This window comes from Orcinus orca, chromosome 19 (assembly GCF_937001465.1).
Source record: "Orcinus orca chromosome 19, mOrcOrc1.1, whole genome shotgun sequence".
In the NCBI taxonomy this organism is placed as follows: domain Eukaryota; kingdom Metazoa; phylum Chordata; class Mammalia; order Artiodactyla; family Delphinidae; genus Orcinus; species Orcinus orca.
This window is the reverse complement of record NC_064577.1, coordinates 53,361,541-53,384,002: the sequence shown is the minus strand read 5'-3', so window position 1 is coordinate 53,384,002 and position 22,462 is coordinate 53,361,541. Positions and strand designations below refer to the sequence as shown.

General features: G+C 40.4%; 1 protein-coding gene across 1 annotated transcript in view; it reads left to right on the top strand.

Annotated features, from left to right (window-relative positions):
• The window catches only part of ANKFN1 (ankyrin repeat and fibronectin type III domain containing 1), a 155,808-nt gene that overhangs the window by 127,296 nt on the left and 6,050 nt on the right, over window positions 1-22,462 (top strand). Inside the window, exons 15-16 of the mRNA XM_033431762.2 lie at window positions 6,566-6,732; window positions 13,788-14,001. Of these exons, the coding sequence (XP_033287653.2) occupies window positions 6,566-6,732; window positions 13,788-14,001 (381 nt within the window). The remainder of the gene's footprint in view (window positions 1-6,565; window positions 6,733-13,787; window positions 14,002-22,462) is intronic.

Below are 22,462 nucleotides of genomic sequence, written 5' to 3'. Positions count from 1 at the left end.
TGCACGGCTTCACAGATCATGATAAGGGCTTTGGATTTTACTTTAAGTGTGCTGGAAATACAATAGAGATTTTTGAGCAGTAAAGTAATATATTAAAAGCTCTGCAGAATCTGGCAGTCCTCCCCACAAAAAAATAAAAAGCTTAACTTGGTTTAACCCAACATTTTCCAAATTCATATGACAACAACTAGAACCATTTTAGGCATGGCACCTGTTAAAAACCCACAGAAAACATACTTCAGGATATGATGCCCTAGAACAGTGCTTCTCAAACGTTAATGTACATAGGAAACACTGAGACAGCTTGTTAAAATAGATTCTTGGAGTCCCACTCCAGAAATGCTGAGTCAGTAGGGGCTGGAGAATTTGCATTTCTAACAAGCTTTCAGCTGATACTGAGGCTGCCAATCCATGGACCACACTTGAAGTAGTGCTGCCTAGAACACAGAGAAAAAGACGTTTCAGGAATTTACAAAACTAGGGTTGTGGTTAGCAAAGTAATAGAATCCAACAGTGTCTATCTCTTTGACCCGTCTTACCTCTTCTCAATACTAAAAGCAGTATAAGACCATCAGGTACTATCCTTCACCTATGAAAACCAGGCTGTAGATCAAAGCCTGGATCTCAACAGTTTCTGACTTTAAGATGTTTTTTCCTAGAGTAAAACATAACTTCTTATCCTACTGGTTCTCCGTTGTTACCATATCGTTGGTGACCCACTTGATTAATGAGGGCCATGTAAGTTTCCAGAAAAGACCACTTGATTGGGCTTGTTTCCACTGGCATACACAATCCTATTAGTCTTCTCTAGGGATCAGGAGGAAATATTGCCAGTATCAGGAAATTAATATACTCTAGTACTACGCTTATTGTACTTTAGCACCACCAGCAACAATTTTTTAAATACTACTGGGCCTTAGTGAGAACCATGATAAACTCTCTCTTATTTCCAAGCAATCAGAGCTTCCAAAGAGGCAGATTATCAGTTACTTCCTGCAAGCACTTCATAATACCGTCTACAGGAACTCCTAAGAGCTTGCTACAGTGGGCCTAGGCCCCTCGAAGAAAGACCTAAGCAATTTTTGCTCGTTTTTGTAGGTAGGTAGGGATTTCTATATTCCACAGACAGGTCCATAGTAAAAGGTCAATAGATACACTAAACATTCCTGAGGAAGAGAATGTTGTTGAAAATTCAATCAGAACTCAGAAAATTGTAATAACAACATAAGAGTTCTAAGAAAACTTGAAAAGTGCAAATTATGGGAATATACACCCTATAACAGAATAAAGTGTTATACTATATTTCAGTCTGACTTGTATAAGTCACGCCTTATACAACGAAAAGATTTGAGATTTGGCACACTGACCATGCTCCTGCCAGTGGCCCGAGTGAATCATAAATAACTTGCTAACCAGCTATGGGAAATTGTATCTGTGCCTATTCCAGCATAAACTAGATCTAGCAAGGACAAAATGATAAAGGAGCTTAGCCCTCTGTCTCCTGGAGTAAAGACTAGGCTGAGGAAGACCCATAGGATGTTCCTTCATAGGATTACTTGTTGGGGAAAGAGAGAGACCATCTTACAGGAGGATGCTGTGAGACCTCTATGAGCAGGGTTGAGCTGAGGCAAAGTGGTACAACTGCAGACCCACTCCCCCTCCACAGCGTAGGAGCTGATACTCCCCGACTCTTTGGATAGGAGCAGGATAGCAATCCTCTGCAGTAATAAAGTATGTGCCTAGGGAACAACAAGGGTCACTATTTATGCTGTTCCCAGAAATGAAAGGAAAAGCCCTTAGAAACTCTGTTCAGTGATATGGTCTCTTGAGGATTTGCCTAGCCTACACTGAGGAGGTCACCCTGCCCTGACCCTGTGGGCAGTCACAATTGAGAGCAGGCCTATGAAGAAGAAAGTTGACTTTTATCTATTTCCTTGGCTCTATGATTCCAACTGACTTGACTAGCAAGATTAAGAAACTGGGGAATTTTTTAGAAACAGTTTGAAGCCTGGTATATATTTCATACTTCAGTGCTTGGCTGCATCCTTCATTCAACAAATATTTACTGAGTTTCCACTGTATGCAAAGCACTGTGCTGGGGCTGGACATAGAGACATTAATAGGACACAATCTGCCCACCAGAAGTCTAGAATCCAGTGGAGGATACAGACGTCTACACCAATAGTCCCAATGCAATGAAAATCCTGCTGTTAAGATGTAGGTTGTTGAATATCAGAGGAAAGACACCTAATCCTTTCTTACAGAGATAATATTTGAGATAGACCCTGAAGTATAAATAAACATTCAGAAAAGGAAAGAAAAGGTAGAAAAGGAAAATCATTTTAAGCAGAAGGAATAGCATGCACGAAGGCTTGGAGACGTGGGAAAATGCAGCTCAATTAAGTACACTCTTAGTAGTTCATTGTGAAAGATGCTTCAGGCATCTGAGGAAGAGTGACAGAAGATACAACTAAAATTTAAAAAAGTAAAAATCACAAAGGGCTAGGCCATCTTAAAGCGGTTAGATTTTATCCTACAGGCAAAGAGGAGTCATTAAAAGATTTTAAGAAAAGGAATAATATGGTCTTACTAGGTTTTAGCAACTCTATGGATTGCAGGAAAACAAAAAAAGGACTGAGACTAGAGGCAATGAGACAGTTAAGAGACTGGCCCAGGTGGGCAACGATAAGAACTCAAACCAAGACTGCCACAGCAGGGGTACAGAAGAGAAGGCAGAGGCAAGAGGAATTTAGAAGTTAAAATCAATAGGACTTTGTGACTGATTTAATGTGGTTGAAGAACAAGATGGAGGAGCCAGAGAGTCTGAATAGGGTGCTGAAATGGATAATGCTGCCATCTACCAGAACAGGAAATAAGAGGGGAGGAACAGGTTTGGGGGGAGGGGAGAGATGATGAGTTAGTTCAGTTTGACAAATGATGAGTTTTGTTTGAGGTGCCTGTGGGATATCCAGGCATTGAGCCTAATGGAATCCAGGCCACAAGCTTATAAGAAATGGCACGGTCTCAACCCTCATTCCTAATGCCCATTTTTCATGATTTAGGATACCACTCCTGAATTCCAACATCAACTCATTCACTACCAGGAATCTTTAGAGAGGCATCTTATGCCCAGGTTCCTTCTGACACCTTGGCAAAGAATCACGGAACTAAACTGACCCTAGGAGGTAATCTTGTTGGCTCCTTAGCTTCCAAACTAGGCTACATGGCCCAGATTGATTAGGACTTTACTGAGTTAGAGATCTTTAGGAAGAATATTCTAATCTCAATCCCATTCTAATATTCTACCTACTAAATGCCTCATTCTTCCCAGGGGGACGTGGTAGGGATGTGAACAAAAATTTCTTTTATATCTGATATGTGCCACATGCTACGCTGGGCACTTTACTGTTTACTATTATGTTGTCTTATCCTAGGTAGATATTATTACCCCTGTCTTAGATATGAGGAAACGGAGGCTCCCAGGGGTTATATGCCGATTATTATGAAGGTAGTAAGTGGCAGAACTATGATTCAAATCCAGTTTCATCTGATACCTAACCCTGAGTACTTTCCACTCTACTCTACTCCTAATCTGACTTCCAGTGTTGGTGCCAACAATTTTATACAGAAAAAAGAGAGAGAAAACACCACAGAAAATCAGTCTTAGTTTGTAAATTAATAACAAATCATGTGGTCTGGGATAATGCATTTTTGTATCCTTATACCATTTTGCCTGTAAAATGCATGTGATTCACATTAGAAAAAAATTAGAAGCTTCCAGTCTATCCTCCCCTTCTCAGTGATGGCTACCAAATGTATCATTGCTAAACCACAAAAGACTATGTTAAAGTAACATTTGTTAAAGTAACATTAAAGGCTCTGGATAAAAACCACTAGAGCGGGAAAGTGAAGCCCTGTCCTTGTCGTTGAAAAGTCCTCATAGCTCACTGTGGTGAGTGGCACGGGTGGTGTGGGCACTGTGAGACCACCCACTGATCCAAGGCTCTGACCACAAGGAGACACAACAAGAGAAAGTTGTGGACACCCTGGCGTTCTAGAATTCAGATGGGACCGATAGTATTTCCTTTAAAGAAATTCTTCAGTGCCTCTCACTATCTTCCCAGTCATATTTTAGAAAGAAGGAAAAAAGCTGATTTTTTTTTTTTTTTTTTTTTTTACAACTTGGTTTGGAAAGGCAGACTGTGAGACACTTCACTCTCTCCACTCTCCAGCCAAGAAAGGACATCTGTCAAGTGCAAACAGGATATAATTTCTCCTTGAAAGGCATAAAGACACATTCAGGGAGCTACAAGGGTCAAGAGTAAGCTAAAAAGTAATGGTGACTCTTTCCTGTAGAGAGGCCAGTAAATATCACAGACCTGAAGTACACCTTTTGAAACAGGAAAAGCAAAAGCACCTTGAGAAAAGAGAATGGAGGGAAAGAGGAGACTTTGGAGGAAGGGTCTGCTCTCTTCAGATCAGGGTGCACATTTTGTTGTTGTTCATTCAGTCAATAAACATTAACTGAGAAGTTATAATGTTCCAGGTTTTGAGGAAATAAAAATTAACAGGAGACACGGTTCTTGCCCTCAAAGAAATCACAGTCTAATACCAAGGCAGTCAAGTAAACACATTATTACAGTAAAGCAGGATCCGTGTCCTGATACATTTAGAAAACAAGTGGTCTAGGAGCACAAAAGAGAGAAACTAATTCTGCCTGGAGGGAAAGAGGTGTCCATGAAGATTTCACTGAGGAGAAGATTATTTAAACTAAAATTTTCAAGTATCAGAAGAATCTGACCTGAAGGTACTGGTAAAAAAAAAAGGGTATTGGAGGAGAAGGAAATGGCATGTTCACAAGCATGGAAGCACAAAAGGGCCTGTAGTAGGTTCAGCTTGACCACAGTGTAGGGTCAATGCAGGCAGACAGCAGAGGGTGGTTGCATGACAAAAGATATGACTGAAGATAAATTAAAATCCTAGATCTCAAGGAGCTTGCTTTATAGTGATGTTTCGATTTTATCCTGAGTCAAGACGGAGCTCTACAGAGGTCTGTAACTAGGGAAAAGCATGAAAAGTAGATCATTTGGGAAGAGCTCAATAGTTTGTCATTTAATGAGATCAGTTCTTCTGTCAGACAAGGAAGTGTTAGAGCAGAGAAAGTGAGAAGGAAGGATCTGACACCAGAGAGAAAAAAAAAACCCAGAACCAAAGCTACTTGAATTCAGAAACACTGCCTTGAAATGGTGCACAGCTGGAATAAGGATGGGCCACTGGAGACCTCACTCCATTCTTCTCTACTACTTCAATAGGAGGAAACACAAACAGAGCAGCTTACCCTTATACTCAACTGAGTTTCATCCTGAGAGAAGATCAAGTAAGGAAGCAGGCAGTGGTAAGACGGGAATTGTGGGGTACACAAAATCTCTCAATGTGCATTAAAGTAGGGCTCCCTCAGTAAGGTGCATAGATGACCAGATGCCCCATTTTGAGGTATGTGGTTTTAGTTTCCCTAAATGTCCAGGTCTAGGTCTCAGGAATCAGCAGCAAAGAGGCCCAAGGACAGTAGTTAGATGTTCTTCCTAGAATTCCTCACCAAAGAAGCCAAAATAAAAATGTTTCCATTCCACAGATTTGTTGAGTTATTACAGCCCTATTTCCAAAGCACAAAACACACTGACGCAGGTCAGAGGCACACAGAGTAAGTGAGGTTCCTGGCGAGTGAGTCTCCAAACTCAGCAATGGCCAGGAAGAGACTGGTACGACACTAGTCTGAATTGGGATGCTTTCCTCATCTTACTGGAATCTGAAGTTATGGTATATGATCAGAGCCAGTCAGAGAAGTATGAAAAATCGGATCACCTCAGGTTGCCTGCACCAGGCTGAGTCCCACACTCCTCTCTCCCTCCTCCATGATAGAGATGAAGATTAGACTGTTTCCTTTGGCCTCTGGCCCATTATCTTTCAAGAGAGGAAGGTGAAGACAAAAATGATCTATCGAGCGTTAGCTCCATCATCCTTCCAGAGGAGCTGAGGAGTGGAGAGGCAGGAGAAGAAGCAAAACTCATCATACTAGGTCTTTACAGACATTTCCCAGCCAGACAAAAGACAAAACATACGCTGAGAAAAGCATGCCTTGTATCTTCTGGGACTTCTGGCCTTGGAAAGGAACATGCAAGATACATACTGGAAATCAGACATGGCAGTCAAAACTAGGTTTCAAATTGCTACTTGCTTTTTTTTTTTTTCTCCTTTAAAGTGATAAGCAAACTTATTCTCCCAGTAGTAGCCCAACTTTAGGGGCTGAACATAAACTGCAGCTTTAGCCGACTCCACTTCCCCATACCTTACCAGGACTTGGTAAACCTTAAAAGGGAATACTGTATGACTAAAGCCAGACAACTGGCCCCTTAAGAGCACATTTATAATTTATTTATGGCCTAATATTTTCCACTGATAGGATTAATAAATCATGTTTTCATTCAACTTGTTTCCTCTGAGGTATGAATTTCTCTATTTTGATACCAGGTCTTAACATGTTTTATTTTGCTTGTCCATTTTCCAGTTCATTTTTGCAGCTACAGGGAGAAATTTATTAGTCTGTATTGCCGCCTTTCTGCTGTTGTGGAGCTGGATTCTCTGAATACCCAACAGTCCCTGAGGGAAGCAATCTCAGACAGTGAGGTTGCAGCTGCCAAACAAAGACACCAGCAAGTTTTAGATTTCATTCAGGTAACAGTTTGTTTCTTCTGAGGTAAAAGGGAGAAAGAAGGGACATGGTGGAGGGGATGAGAACCAAGCATAAGAAAGAACAGCAATCTGGGTTAATTTAAAGACAACCATGTGCAAACAGCCTGTTGATTTGGTTAAAATGCAGAGCTCAAGGAAATGTGAGTTTTTATACAAAGGCTTAAGAAAAAGCTACAGGTAAAAACACTGTGTTAATAAGAGCTGTATCAGCCACTGTGGTAGGTAGCAGTGGTCTCCCATACTGGAGAGAAAAATCACTGCCAGAAGTAGAGATCAGAATATTATCCTTACCCAGTAGCCCACTGATAATTCCAACACAGAGAAAAACTGTATTAATTAATTCAATATCCCAGAGAAAAAGAGAAGAGAACGACCCATCAGTTTATGTTAACCCAAATTCAGCTGGATCTAAGATTTCTCATTCTTTGGACTTCTTTCTGGCAGAACTGACACTTTAATGTGTAGCTACAGAGGTTAAAAAATGTGTTCCCTGTCCATGGTCTTTTCTGGAAAAGCCCTATGGTGACATCTTAGGGTCTTGAGAAAGGGGTACTGACTAGTCAACAAGAGAATTTGGATCTAGTCTGAAATTGCCCCTAAATCCCTTGGACAAATCTTACGATCTTTATGCCTGTAGTAACCCAATGCACTAAATGAATATACAGTAGTCCCCTCTTAACCTCAGGGGATATATCCCAAGACCCCCAGTGGATGCCTGAAACCGCAGATAGTATCTAACCCTATATATACTATTTTTTTCCTATACGTACATACCTATGCTAAAGTTTAATTTACAGATTAGGCACTGTAAGAGATTAACAATAATAAAATAGAACAATTATAACCATATACCATAATAAAAACTATGTGAATGTTCTTTCTCTCTCTCAAAATATCTTATTGTACAAATTTAATGCCTCTTCCGCCTCAACTAAGCACTTATCATGCACTGTGCCCAGAACTTTTGCAGTCTGAGGTGCAACAGCAAAACTACGAAGAATTTCTTTTCCTTCAGTTTCACGGAATGAAGATTCATTCTTACCACAGATCTTAGCAACTTCACCATATTTTTTTTTCTTTCCTTATTAAGTCAAGAACTTTCACCTTTTCACTTAAAGGAAGCACTTTGTGGCTTCTCTTTGTCATAACCAAACTGCCAGCATCACTACGTCTTGTGCTTTGGGGCCGTTATTAAGTAAAATAAGGGTTACCTGAACACAAGAACTGCAATATGGCAACAATCTGACAACCAAGGTGGCTACTAAGTGACTAATGGGAGGGATACGCTGGACAAAGGGATGATTCACGTCCTGGGCAGGACGGCGCAGAATGACAGGAGATTTCATCACACTTCTCAGAACAGTGGCAATTTAAAACATATGAATTATTTATTTCTGGAATTTTCCATTTAATATTCTCAGATCTCAGTTGACCAATGGTTACCGAAACTGCAGAAAGCAAAACCATGGATAAGTGTGGACTTCTGTAATAGCAATAGCCCCACCATAAATATCACTTTGACATATATTCAGGTCCATCTAATAAATATTTGTTGGACACCCAGGTGTCAGGCACTGTAAGGGAGATACAAAGTTGAATTACACATGGTCCCTGACCTTAAAGCATTTAAAATGCATTAGGGTAGACAAGAAATGTGTACAAACACTATTTGTAAAATGAGTTAGGTGCCAAAAGAGAGGTACAAAAAAAAAAAAGTTTTGTGCCAACACAAGGAAGTAAAAATTTACCTACATTTGTGGGCATAAAAAAGTTGCCATAGAAGATGTAACTGAGCTGGGCCTATAGGGATGGGTTAGTCTGTAGTGAGGAGAAATAGACTAAGAGGCAAAGAAAAAGAATCAACAGATAAGGCAGAGAGAGCAGAAAAATCGTATCTGGGGAATGATGAGTAGTCAAGATTAGCTGGGGCATAAACTGAGTAAAGGGCACTAGTGAGAAATTAGGTAAAAATGAAAGTAGCAATGAGATCAGATCACACAAGGGCTTTGTTAAAGGCCATGGTAAGATATTTGTACTTGATTCTGCAGGGAATAGGGACCTGGCCAAAGTTTTGGAGAAAGTCAGTTATAGGTTCTCACAGATGTTTAGGATGGATTCACGCAGGAGAGGATATTCCTTCCGTTCGCATTGGTATGGCCACACTGGTTGTTTATAGTAAGTACTCATTCTCATTGGCTACTAAAATAATTTACATACCGTTCCTAGATTTAAGGAGAAGTAGACTAAAGGCAGGGAAACCAGATATGAAGCTATTGCAACCCTCCAGGCAAGTAATGAGGACCTAAGATGAGGAAATGCTGTGAGCTTTGGGCAAATAAAGTTCTCTAAATCTCAATCTCCTCATCTGTAAAACAGGGATGATGATAATAATAGTACTAGCTCTCAGTGTCACTGCGAGAATTCAGCAAGGTAATGCATGTAAAGCATTCACTAAAGTGCCCACACATAATAAGTATGCAATAAATTATACATTCATTCACTTATTAATTAGTAAGAAGGGAAAATGCTTTAAAACATGATATGCAAGATTGTGGGTTTATTAAGTACTCAGGAAGAAGATATTGTAATATGCTTGCAAAGTGTGAGCAGACAAATCCTATCCTACTTCTCTCATCCTAAATGAGATATTTCAGGTGACCTCTTAGACTAAAAAAACAAACCTTTCAAGAACTTACTTGCTTTCTTGACCTGAGAGTGTAGTATTTAAAAATTCAAAACATTTCCATCACTTACTTTATTGCCAGTAAAAGTAGAACACGGACAGGGGGAAGGTGGTGGGAAAAGGAAGAATGAAGCATGAGGAGAATATGAAAGATTGGCTTCTCTTTTGAACCCAATGTAAGGCATAGTGGAACAGAGTAAGAAGAATAATGACTAGAAGACAATTAGCATACATTTTTAGTCCTGAATCTTCTACTGATAAACCTTGGAGTACTGGACAATTCATTTGATCCAGGGGCCTTAATTTCCTCATATATAAAATAAAAGAATTGGACTAGATGCCTTCCTAAGCACCTAGTTGGCTCTAACATTTCATGGCTTCTTTAACAACCATAAATATTTTTAGAGAAGCACTTCTCTAATCATACCTTAAGTTCTACTTCTGCTTTATTCCACTTAAGGCTCCCCTGAATCCACTATGTTCCAACACAAGAAAGCTGACTTTCTTCAGTCTGTCACAGTCTCAAACTACTCCAAGAGTTTCTGGCTCCATTCTTTCTTCCAGATGACTATTCTCACTCCTCTCTTTCACCTAGTCTAGGGCTCCACTGCCTTTTTCTCGTTTCCGTTCATCACACCAGTAAGTGGGATGGATAAAGGCAGGCCAGGCCAGGAATTCTTTAAAGTTCTAGCCTGCTCCAGTCTCCCAAAGCAGGCAGCTTGAGGGCGGCCTCTACATACTCTCCAGCCAGCCAGGTAAACGTAGACTTGGATAAAAGCTAATTCCCAAAGGGTTCAGAAAAGCACTTCTTGGCCAGGCTGAAACCAGACCTTCTCCTTGCACCCACAGCCTTCGGTGGACTGCCTTGCTCCATCCAACATGGATAACTTCCCTGGCCAGAGCTAATGCAATATCATCTCTCGCCTTATCTATACTGGGCTTCTCAATCTCTCTTGCTCAGAATGAAAACCAGCTGCAGCCATTCACCCACTGGCATTCACAGCTCAGCTCACCACACACCATAATCTGCAGAGGCAAGTGACAACTGTGAGAGCATTTGTAGGATTCCAGATCTAAGACAGTGCTGAAGGCACTACACAAACCAAACAATGTAAACAGCAAGGGAGTCTATGTAAATACAGTAAGGAAAAGAAGCCAAGGAGTGCAGCCAGAAAGGGGAAGGGCTAGGCCAGGGGAGGTGCAGAAAATCACAGATAAGGTATACAGCCTTTACAGACAACACATGCAGCAGAAATGTCAAAGTGTTGAGACTTGGCACTTGGCATATCCTGAGCTGCTAAAGCCTAAAGGGCAATTAGGCTATAATTTATATACTGTAACGCTTCAAATGCTCCTAAGCTGTAATAGAAACACAGCTCATTAAATATAGCCAATCTATCATCCCCTCAAGCACCTTGTAACTGTGCTGTGAGAAAACCAATCACCTTCACATTTAAATAAAAATATTATCTTGCCTGAGTACAAAGAAAGGGGTGTAATTTTGGGGATGAAAACCAAAATTTTTAAAGGGCAGGGTGAGAAATGGATGCAAAACTTTTAACCAACAGACCTAGTAAGTTCATGGTCTTTCTTTTTAAAAAACGTGTCAGCAAGTCTTTAGAAGCTGAATTTGGACATTAAAATCAGGGGGATTATGTTGGCAGTTATTTTTAGATCAACAGTAAAAGGTAGAAGTGGGTGAAAATTGTACTTCTTTTAGAGCTACTTAGCTAAGTCCATTAAACTCAGTCCATAGGCTTCCCTGCACCTGTTTTTGATTTTTCTTCAGTTAATACCTCTTCACTTCATCACTGAGAAAAGTTAAGAAATAACCATTGTTTCTACACATAATTTTTTAAATTTCTACACTAACTCTCACTATCCATCCTCAGCAATAAGGCTAAAGCAATCCATCCAAAGAGAACAAGTAGATTGTTAATAATTGTAGTCATTTCCTAGGACTGCTGTAATAAATTACCACAAACAGGGTAGCTTAAAACAACAGAAATTTATTCTCCCACAGTTCTGGAGCCCAGAAATCTAAAATCAAGCTGTTGGCAGCGTCACACTCCCTTTGGAGAGTGGGAGAATCTGTTCTCTGCTTCCTCCAGCTTCTGGTGGCTGTTGGCATTCCTTGACTTGTGGCCACCTCACTTCAATCTCTGCTTCTGTGGTTACACTGCCTCCTTCTCTTCTGACTGCCACATCTCCCTCTGCCTCACTCTCATAAGAATGTCTTCATGAGGACATTTGTCATTGGAATTAAGGCCCACCCAGATAATCCAGGATGAACTCCTCCTGTCAAAATCCTTAACCTTAATCACATCTTTTGCCATACAATGTAATATTTACTCTTTTATCATACAAGGTAATACAAATTCCAGGGACTAGGACGTGGACATGTATTCCGGGAGGCCACATTCCGTCCACTACAATAACCATGATTGTCACTGTGACAACTGAAAACTTTAGAACAACGTACAGCTTACAAGGTGCACTCATCTACATCATCTTACTTAATCCTCATAATAACTCTGTTCGAGGGCAGAGATCTAAAGAATTAGATACCCATTCATTCATACCTTCATTCGCTGAATAATCATTTATTGAGTACCTAGTCTTTACACAGCCAAAAGTTAAAGGTACAAAAGCACAGTACCTGCCCTTGGCAGGACGTCCAAAAGTTGTCCATAGTCATGCAGTGCCTTAAACTTTGAGATGAGAGTATGCTGCATGAGGTCGGATCAATAAAAGCTAGCTAAGAAAGCAACAATCCCATTTAGAAAATCTGTCCAAGTCTGGACTTGGACTTCCATTTTAGCCTTACCCCCTGAACTTCAGATTTCTCTCTTTACATTGTTCAGAGCCTCCTCATGGGCCTGCCACTGCTGAACCTTCAGCCCAACTCACTGCCTTAACAAAGCCTGAATGCTCTCATTACAGAACATTACTAGAAAGCAAGGGAAAATGGCTACCAACGATGCAGTGCCATTCACTAGTTCACTCAAGCTTGCCTGTCACTCTGAACACCACAGACTCTCACAGTTTCAGACTCTGTGTTTGTTGGGAGCACCAGGCTTGTGGATTCTTTGAAGAGGATTCTTTAAGTACACATTAAGGCCCTAAAAAAGGAATTTTGAAAATAAAAGAGAACACTGGATACTCCCTTCTACAATCAGAGAGACCTTAACCTTGTAGTATTCATACAATGAACACCTTCTACCTGGAAACTGAGTGACACCAACTTTCCAAAGGTTCTTCAAAGATAAATCATAAAGTGTCAGAGCTGGAAGGGAACTTAGACATTCGGTACGACCTCTTCTTTTTACAGTTGAGTAAGTGGGTCAGAAGTTAACGGCTTGCTCAAAGCACCCAGTGAAATTAGATGCAAAGCCTATCACAAGCTCCAGGGTCCCATGAAAAATTGTCATTAACAACCTCCTTGGAGAGAGTCAGAATAACCAGAAAGTTTATGGACAGTGTCTATTAAGATTTGGGAGAATATCTGTCATCTACAGTGATAGACACAAAAATATGAATGACTTTTACAACTGAGTAACAACTATTATACTTTATAATGAAAATGTTAAAATCACTTTGGTAACCCAGAAATCAAATGGGCTACTGTAAAATTACAAGGATGTTTAAATTACTTAGGAAGAATACGCTGTTTAAGCTGTTTTGTACTTTAGAAGCACTTATATGTAAGAAAGTAAGTTTAATATATGAAAGTTATTTCTATTAAAATAGGTCCAAGAATCTCTGCTTATTCCAGTGATGCTTTGTTCTTCTAGTTCACATAGAACTAAAACTACATTCCTTTCTTCACCTGTTCTGAAATTCAGACTTCATCATATGCCTTCCCCATAATATCCTAATGAGGAATATTTCATTACATGCTGAGAATTAATAACACTTCATATGTATGAGAAATGTACCCTGCAGTTTTACAAAGGACCTTCAAATATATCATTTCACCCAGTCGTCACAGCAGTCCTGTGAGGTATAAAAGGGGAAATGTCTTGTCCACATTTCACAAATAAGGCATCTGAGGCTGGAAAAGGTCAAGTAATTTGCCAAAGGTTGTTATAGAACCAGTAAGTTGTGGGTCCCAGCTGGAATCCAGGTCTTCCACTGTTTGCACTAAATGAAATAGCCTCTCAGGTAAAAACATGCAAGACACAAGAGATTATAAAGAAGAGGTGTTTTCTGGTTTAGCAAACCTATGTTGAAAATATTTTACCCTTGCTCAAAACCAATACTGTGGAAAATGTATCATCTTGGACTCTCAGGGAAACTTAAACCTTTTTAAACCTGTTTGATAATTAATGTCTTTTACCATTTTATCCCAAAGCAAATTGATGAAGTTTGGCGTGAAATGAGGTGGATCATGGATGCTCTACATTATGCAAGATACAAACAACCAGTTTCTGGCTTATCCATCACTAAGCTGATAGACCCCTCAGATGAGCAGAACCTAAAGAAGATCAATTCTACATCATCACATATAGACTGTCTTCCATCACCATCCCCATCCCCAGAGATGCACAGAAGAAAGGCAGTGAGTGGTAAGCAGTAAGATCTAAAGTTCTGTATTTCAGTCACCAGATTCTTGGTCCTGTCTCCATTGATGAGGTTCTTTTGTGCTAAGTCATGAGTTCCAGCAAGCAGGAGGAAACACTGCTCAGTGGTAAGAGTCTAGAAGCACAGAGGAAACAAAATCAGAACGGGGAGGGGTAGGAAGCTAGGGCAATGACCTGAGATCACCTCCATTTAGGGGTGGGGAAGACTCAGTCCAGTTCTAGTCCAAGCTTCCAAGATACAAAAGGCATTTAACCAAAACCAGGTAATAAAGAGAACAGGCCCAGCCTCCAGTAAATAGGGAGGGACTGACAGGAATGAGGCAGGAAGTAGGTCCTAGCCTGGGTAAAGTTCATGGCAAGCTTCCCACCCACATGGCACCAATATCGTGGGGTGAGAGTTGGGAAAGAGAGAAACCGTGGATACAGTAGAATCCTGAGCCTGAGGCCAAATAAGTAGACTGGTCTCATCATAGATACAACAATCAGGAGACAACTTACAGACAAGCTGGAGGAGAGGCCTAGCAAGTCGCCTCCACTCTCAGGAATTCAATTGGAGTTTACATAGCAAATACTAACTGAAAAAACATAGTTGAGTTAATACAAACTTCTACAAAACACCCTTATGCTTATAAACAGAGAGAAAGCATACTAGTCACAGACAATATAATGCTCTTGCCTAGAACATGTTAAAACTAATGCCATTTTTCTAGTTGATTAAAATAGTGGTATTCAAAGCAAACTTCCTGATTCTGTAGCTTATAAAACCTCAAATTTTATAAGCTTTACAATGATAATAATTGATATTTTTAATAAACAGTTCTGAAATGTGAACTTGTCCCATAGGGGGCAGCATGGCGTAGCAGAAAGAGCTTGGGCTTAGAAATCAAAGACCTGGATTCAAATTCCAGCTTTTTTTTGCTAGCTATATGCGCTTGAACAGATTACTACGTGTAAGTCTCAGTTTCTGCATATGTAAAATGAGAATAATAACATATACACCTTGAAAAGTTATTTGTGAATAAGACAATCTATGTCAGAGGTTCACGGCACATAGTAGACAATAAATTGTAAGTATAGTATTTAATGTTATTCTTATTACAGAAAACTTCAGTGGGGACGTGAACCTTTTCTATAAGTAAGGTTATGTACATTTTTAAAACATCAATGTCTGAAAATCAAATCTTGGCTAGTGTAAGAACTTGGGGGACAGCTAATTTACATTACCAAAGGATTCTATGATTTAACAAATAATTCAACAAAATAATTAAGTAGATTTTTGTAGATTCCCAGTGGGCTGGGTATACAAATAAAATACCATCCCTGCCAGAAGCTAATCTAACAGGGGAGACAGATACATTAACAAGCAATTTCATACTAATTGCATATGTGCTATAATGAGGACATGCATAGGGTGCTACAGAGTCTAATGAAGGTGTTAACCAGGAAATCATAAGATCAAAGAGAGCTTCCTGGAAGAGGTGACAAAGTCAAGTACTGAAAGATAAGTAGGAGTTGAGCTGAAAAAGAGGAAAGAGGAAAGCATTATAGGAAGAGGAAGCAGAATGTGCAACTGTGTTGTAGTTCAGGGAACGGCAAGCAGTCTGGCTGCACTCAGGATCTAAGGATACTGCCTTTTTTTTTTTTTCATTTAAAACAACATTTATTGGTTACCCACTATGTTCCAGGCACTCTTCAAGGTAACAGGGATATAATGATAAACAAAGCAAAGTCTGTGCTCCCACAGAGCTAACATGAAAATATAAACAAGATCATTTCAAATAGTGAATATTCCAATGCATAATACAAAACAGCAATCAAGGTGGGTAGGGAGAGTGCTGAATCCACTAGGATGAACAGCAGAGACCTAGCTGTGAAGGTTACATTTGAACCAGCCACAAAAAAAGGATCCAGTTATACAAAGATCTGGAGTTGGAATATTCCAAGCAACAAAACAGCAAACGGCCCTGAGGTGGGTGAGGGTGGAAAGAAAGCCAAAGTACTGGAGCAGAGTGAACAAAGGGGCTAGTGGTAAGAGAGGGGGTACAGAGAAAGGCAAGGGCCAGATCAGGCAGGGCACGGTAAGAAGTTGGAATTTTACTCTACCTGTGATGGAAAGCCACTGAAAACTTTTAAGCAAGGATTGATATAATCTGAATTTTCTTTAGAATCCAATCTGTATGTTGCTTGAAGAGACCAATGTTGGAAGCAGGAGATCAATTAGGAAGCTTATTAACAGAGGAGACAGTGCCTCAGGACATTATGATACTATTTACCAAAAACAGGTTAGGCAGGAGAAGAAACAAGCTTGAGCGAATGGGCATGTTGAATTTAGGTTAGCTTTGGGACATCCCATGCAAAAAGAAACATTCAAAAAAAAAAACAAGATGTATGGGGTCTGAAGCTCAGAAAAGAGAACTGGACTAATAATATAGATTTAATAATTGTTGACATACGAATGATGAAGCTATGAAAATGCTTGATATTTCCTAAAGAGAGCAGGTAGAGGAAGAGAGGAGACTATGGAAGGATCCCTGTGGAACAGAACAGCGAGACTTCTTAAACTAAGAAGTAACAACCAGAGGAAGAAGATAAAATCAAGAGAGTAGTGTCACAGAAATTAAAACATATCAAATGATGGTAAAAGGTTAAATAAAACTGAAAAGCTTCTATTTTTTTGTTTTTTTTTTTGTTTTTGACAAGGAAGTCGTCAGTAACCTTGATGACAGCAGTTTATGAAGGAAAGGAGATAGAAACCGAATAGAAGTCGATCGGGGAGTAAATGGGATCAGCAAGGATACACTCTTCAAAATCTTGGCTGTGAAAGAGGAGGAGGAGGGAGGGCAGTAGCTGGCGAGGTATAGGCTCGAAAGGGCATTTTTTAAAGGCAGGATAGATATACCCTCTTTTGTTCCCCAATTCACATAATTCTACAAACAACTCTTCAACTCTGCTTCCACTTCACAGCCCTTGTCTGCCCTCTCTACTCACAGAACTTTCCCAGTGTTTAATCTTCTCTTGGCCACAGGGTCCTAAGTGGGTCCCCCCTGGCTGTACGAGGGTGGCCTCTCCTGTGCCACATAAGTGCCAAATTCTCACGTTGGCCAGATGACGGGTTACACACACTCCCTGCTGGGAAGATCTGGCCAATTACACTCGGATTTTATTATTAACTTAAAATGTGAGCAATCATCATTCTGTTTCTTAAAATATAACTCTCTCTTGGGTCCATTTATTTCTCTGAAGCCAAGATTCCATGGGCTGTGAAACACAAAGACGTGGAGGGCAGCAAATGAAAAATGGAACCCAGTGACAGGGAAACTGTTGATAACTGGGAGAAACATTTAGCACTGTATCCCCTCACAAAAGCAAAAGCATTTCAGGGCAATGAAGTCTGCTCCTGCATACTCTGTCCTCTCCACTAGTATGACTATTTTTAATTGTTTGGAAACCATTTATGAAGAGGGAAAAAGCCAATTTAGAAGTATATCCCCAGTGGTTGCTCACAGGGCAAAGTCTGCAACACAATTCCATTCTGTGTGAGTAGGGGTCTCTTAACTTCTGAGAAGCCTGCTGGAAATATAAAGCCTATCACAAGCCTAGACTCTGGTACCAGCCCAAGATTCTGTTCTAAGGCTGTTGGGTACCTTGGATTTGTTTGTGTGTGTATGTGGTTGGACAAACAGGGTGGGAGGGCAATGGAACTCTTTAACTTACTTCCCATTTCTGTGTGGTTTTCAAACACAAAGTAGAACTCCTCTGAGTCAATTAAAATTAAGCATCTCCCAAGGACCCAAGGAGGAAAGTTGGCTCCTAGAAAAGGCAGCGCAAGGCAGGGGTGGAATGATTGGTCCATCACATGGGTATTTTCTCTCCCACTCCTTTTCTGTGGGTATAGTAGTCACAGGCAGCAGCAATTTTTTTTTTTTCCAACACCGCTATTTCTCCTAGTGACACATGGGTGAGGCAACCGGGGGGAGGGGGGCATTGTTTCCTTCAGATATATGTGAAGATTATCCTGATCTTCCAAATGTAAATCTTCCTGGTAAGCTTTTCCCAGATGATGTTAAGATTAAGAACACTATGGCATAAACTAAACAGATCAAAGAAAAAAAATATCAACAGGAATCTGAAGATGGGAAATTAGAAGGTGAACAAGCCCCTGAGGTTCTACCCAAGGCCTGATGAGAGGTTTATTAAAATTCTTTATATCTAAATTACTTAAATTCTACTCAAACACAGTAGAAACAGATTCAATGAAGCACACACACAAAAAGTAGCAATTTGGACAGTGACATATTAAAAATGTGAAGATAGATTTTTAGGGCAAATACTTCTTATTATTCCTTTCTTTCCATCCTGCCATGCCCCCTGCCTTTAAGAGAAAAGCAATGGCTTTAAATCAATTATTCTCTCCTGCAATGTCATCTCCCCATAAAGCCCTCAAAATCCACATCAATTCTACTCTGCTGTTGTTGGCCTGATCCACAGAGACCAGGAGTTGCAACACCCATTACAATGGCAAGAAAGCCAAGCTTCCTAAGCCAGCCCTAATACTATGGGCAGAACTTCCATCAAACAGCTCTTGGGTCAACCAGAGGGGAAATGCAAGGTTCTACCAGTGCTGGCCTGCCCAGTGGGCCCTCTAAGGGAAATTGAGGAGCACAACCAGGTTTATTAAAATAACAACTGGGCAAGGCGCCTACAATGCTTAATGGAGCATATGGCCTGGATCTGGGGGTGGAAGCTGCACTTTGCATTCTTTTCCAGGAAGGGAGGGAGTGGCAGTGGCCTAAATCCCTGGAGACTCTCCTCAGTGCCCTGGCTGGCATCCTGGAGATTTTCCCAGCTTGTTCTGGGAGGGGTATCCCACTCTAAGCAATCGGTTCCACTAAGTCCTATAATAAATAATACAACCACCATGAAAGTCAAATATTTAGACTCCCACTAGAGCAGTGCTTCCAAAGTGTAGGTCTTTGAACCTACAAGATAATATTTACCACTCCATACTCAAGCCTTTTTCATCTCTTCCCTGGGTTACTACAGTTATAACTAGCTCTTCTCTTGATTTATCTCCTATCTCCCTTGCTCCTGGGAGCTACAGTAAAGAATTCACATCATTTACAAATTCAGTGCTAAATCTAGGATGAGAAATACAGTACTGGACTAACACAAGACACCCTTCAAGAGATTACTGTTCTCCTTTATTACCAACACCATTCTCACAGCAAAATCTTGAAGTTTTTCTGATTACTGGTTTGTACTTTAATGAGTCACCTCTTGATATGCTTTCTAGTTATTCTCTATTTAAAAGTGGAAAGAGTACTTCCCTGGTGGTGCAGTGGTTAAGAATCCGCCTGCCAATGCACAGGACACAGGTTCGAGCCCTGGTCCGGGAAGATCCCACATGCCGCGGAGCAACTAAGCCCATGCGCCACAACTACTGAGCTTGCACTCTAGAGCCCCCGTGCCACAACTACTGAAGCCCACGCGCCTAGAGCCCATGCTCCGCAACAAGAGAAGCCACCGCAACAAAGCAACAAAGCGTAGCCCCCACTCGCCGCAACTAGAGAAAGCCCACAGCAACGAAGACCCAATGCAGCCAATAAATAAATAAATAAATAAATAAAAACAAATTTGTTTAATAAAAAAATAAAAGTGGAAAGGATTTCAATAATATTAACACCCCTTCTGTTTGTAAGGCACTTAAAGTATTTTTAACAAATTTAATTCTCATTGCACCAATGGAAGACAGGTAACATAATTACCTACATGCTACAGATGAAGGGGCTAAGTTCAGAGGGGCTAAGTGATGTGCTCAAGATCATATACACAGTAAGGAACAAGACAGGACTTCAGCCCAGGTTTGTCTAGTTTTAAGATAATTGTTCTTCCTGATACAACTGGGCTGACTCAAGTCAAGTACCACCAAATATAAAGCAAAATGAAAAAAATGAAATAAAGCAAAATGATTTAGGTGATTGTTTTCAGACATTTCTATGGCAGATGAAGTAAATTAGATCTTTTCAGGCTGCTTTCAGTATTGCTTTTAAGAGGCAATCAAATCTCTTTGCTCTGTAAGCGCTCAGATTTCAATATTCGTTTCAGTTTCAGTTCAACCCAGCATTCTTTACTGAGAGCCTTGTATGTACCAGATACAGTACAAGAGGCTAATAATACAGTGATGATTAATTCACACTCTAGTCCTCATGGTCTGTTCATATGTCCATGCTCAGATCAGATGATCTGGGAAATAGAGGATTTGCATGTCCCTTTGCTTGACTCCTTCCTTAGCCCATTCCTTCACTGACTGGCTTCTTCAACATTTACTAAGCAGAGATGAACAAGACATAGTGCATGCCCTCTAGAGTTCACAGTTAATGAGGGAGATAAAAATACAAGTGAATAATTTATAATAAACCTTGATAAATGCAGTAACAGAGATATAAATAAAATGCTTTATGAACCAAAAGAACTGAGCAACTAACTCCACCTGGGGAAATCAGCACAGGCTCTTCCTGAGAGACTGAGTCTTAAAATATGATGCTCCACTGAAATATTAGAATGTCAGCCCTTTAAAGCATACCTTCATATACTCCTTATTCCCCTACAACCAACAAATGCTCACTATTTGTACGCTGAGAGGTCAAAGTGCAAACCGTTCTTATAGAGCATTTGATCTGATATGGTCTGGAGAGAGGAAAAAAGTGACACAAACTCCTCAGCAGTTGCTTCTAGACATATCATTTTTACTATCAGATTTCTAGTGGGTTAAATGGTGGCCACTAAAAAGACACGTTCATGTCCTAACCCTCAGAACCTGCAAATGTGACCTTATGTGGAAAAAGATGATTCAGGTCCTGAAATAAGATCATCCTGGATTACCCAGGTGAGCCCTAAATCCAACGACAAGTGTCCTTGTAAGACACAGACGAGAGTGCATGTGAAGACAGAAGCCGAGATTGGAGTGATGCAGCCCAAGGAATGCCAACAGCCACCAGAAGCTGTAAGACGCAAGAAAGTATTCTCCCCTAGAGCCTCCAGAGGGAGTGCAACCCTGCTGACACCTTAATTTCAGACTTTCTCGGCTTCCAAAGCTGTGAGAGAATAAATTTCTGTTGTTTTAAGCCATGAGTGTGTGGTAATTTGTTACAATAGCCACAGGAAACTAATACAAGACCTAACGTGTTTCTCTAAGAGCTTAATATAGCTATGTGTGGGCGCCGTGCAAAGTGAATCAGATGAACCAGGTCCCAGCCCTCAGAAAGCTTCCACAGAAAGCCATGGGAATTCTAAGGTAAATGGCAGTAGAGCAGGTCTTTGGAGTGAGTCAAATCTGCGTGTAGGTTCCTATTCTGCCACTTACCAGCTTATACGAATTGGAAATTTTAATAAGCCTAGACTTCAGTATTCTTATCTGCAGAATGGGAACTGGTGTAAAAATTAAGTAAGATAAAGCACCTAGAGCACTTAGCATGATGGCTGGCCCACAGTGCGTACTAAGTAAATAGCGAGTATTGTTATTACTATTGTGGATGCAAATGAATAGTACATATGGATAGCTGAATAGACAACAGTGATCAGCTAGAGAAGAAAGTTCAACTAAAGTCAATTTTCAATTAATTGCATGGATCTTATTTCCAGCCCAGTTTCAAATCTTCAGTTAACCTCTCTTTTTTATGACCCCTGTGGCACCTACCACTGCCATCATCAAAAACAGCCAACAGTTCTGACACCCGATTACTTGCAGTTCCCAATTTTTCCCACTAAAGATAGGGAAAAGTACTGTCTAAAATTTGTTTTAAGAATTTCAAAGTCATTCAGCCCAAGCCTTTATCCAGTTCTCTCCTTTTAACTTGAAAAGCTATGTCTGTCTTCTTCCCTAACCAGGAGTCCTTACATCTTTTTCACTAAGGACCAATGACAGCACTTGTGCTCCCTAGTGATCACCCCGCCTTGTTATTTCCATCAACGTACTACTCATATCTTCAACAGTTCCCTTTCCAACAGTTCCTTCTTCTCTACCCACAAACATCTTCCCTCAACTTTGCTACCCTACCACATTCCCATTCCATCCCTCCAGGATGCTTTGGCCAATTGCTTAAGTTCAACCTGTCCCAAATTAAATTTACCATCTCTTCCACTGCCCAACCCTGCTGCAATTAAACTCCTCTGGTTTAATGCTACTCCTATCTCCCAGGCACCAAGGCCTGAAACCTATTAGTCATTTCAGGGCCTTTGCACTTCTTTCTCCAAGTTGTCTGGAAGACTGCTCTCTAAAATGTTCACATAGCTGGTTCCTTCTGATCACTGAGGTCTCATCTAGACTCCAGAGACTCCTCCCCTGGCTACCTTATTAAAAGAACCTCCCTCCCAAGTCACTCTCTAGCTGAAGTCCAGTTTCATTTTATTCATAGAACTTTACACTCTTTGAAGTTAATCTTATGTA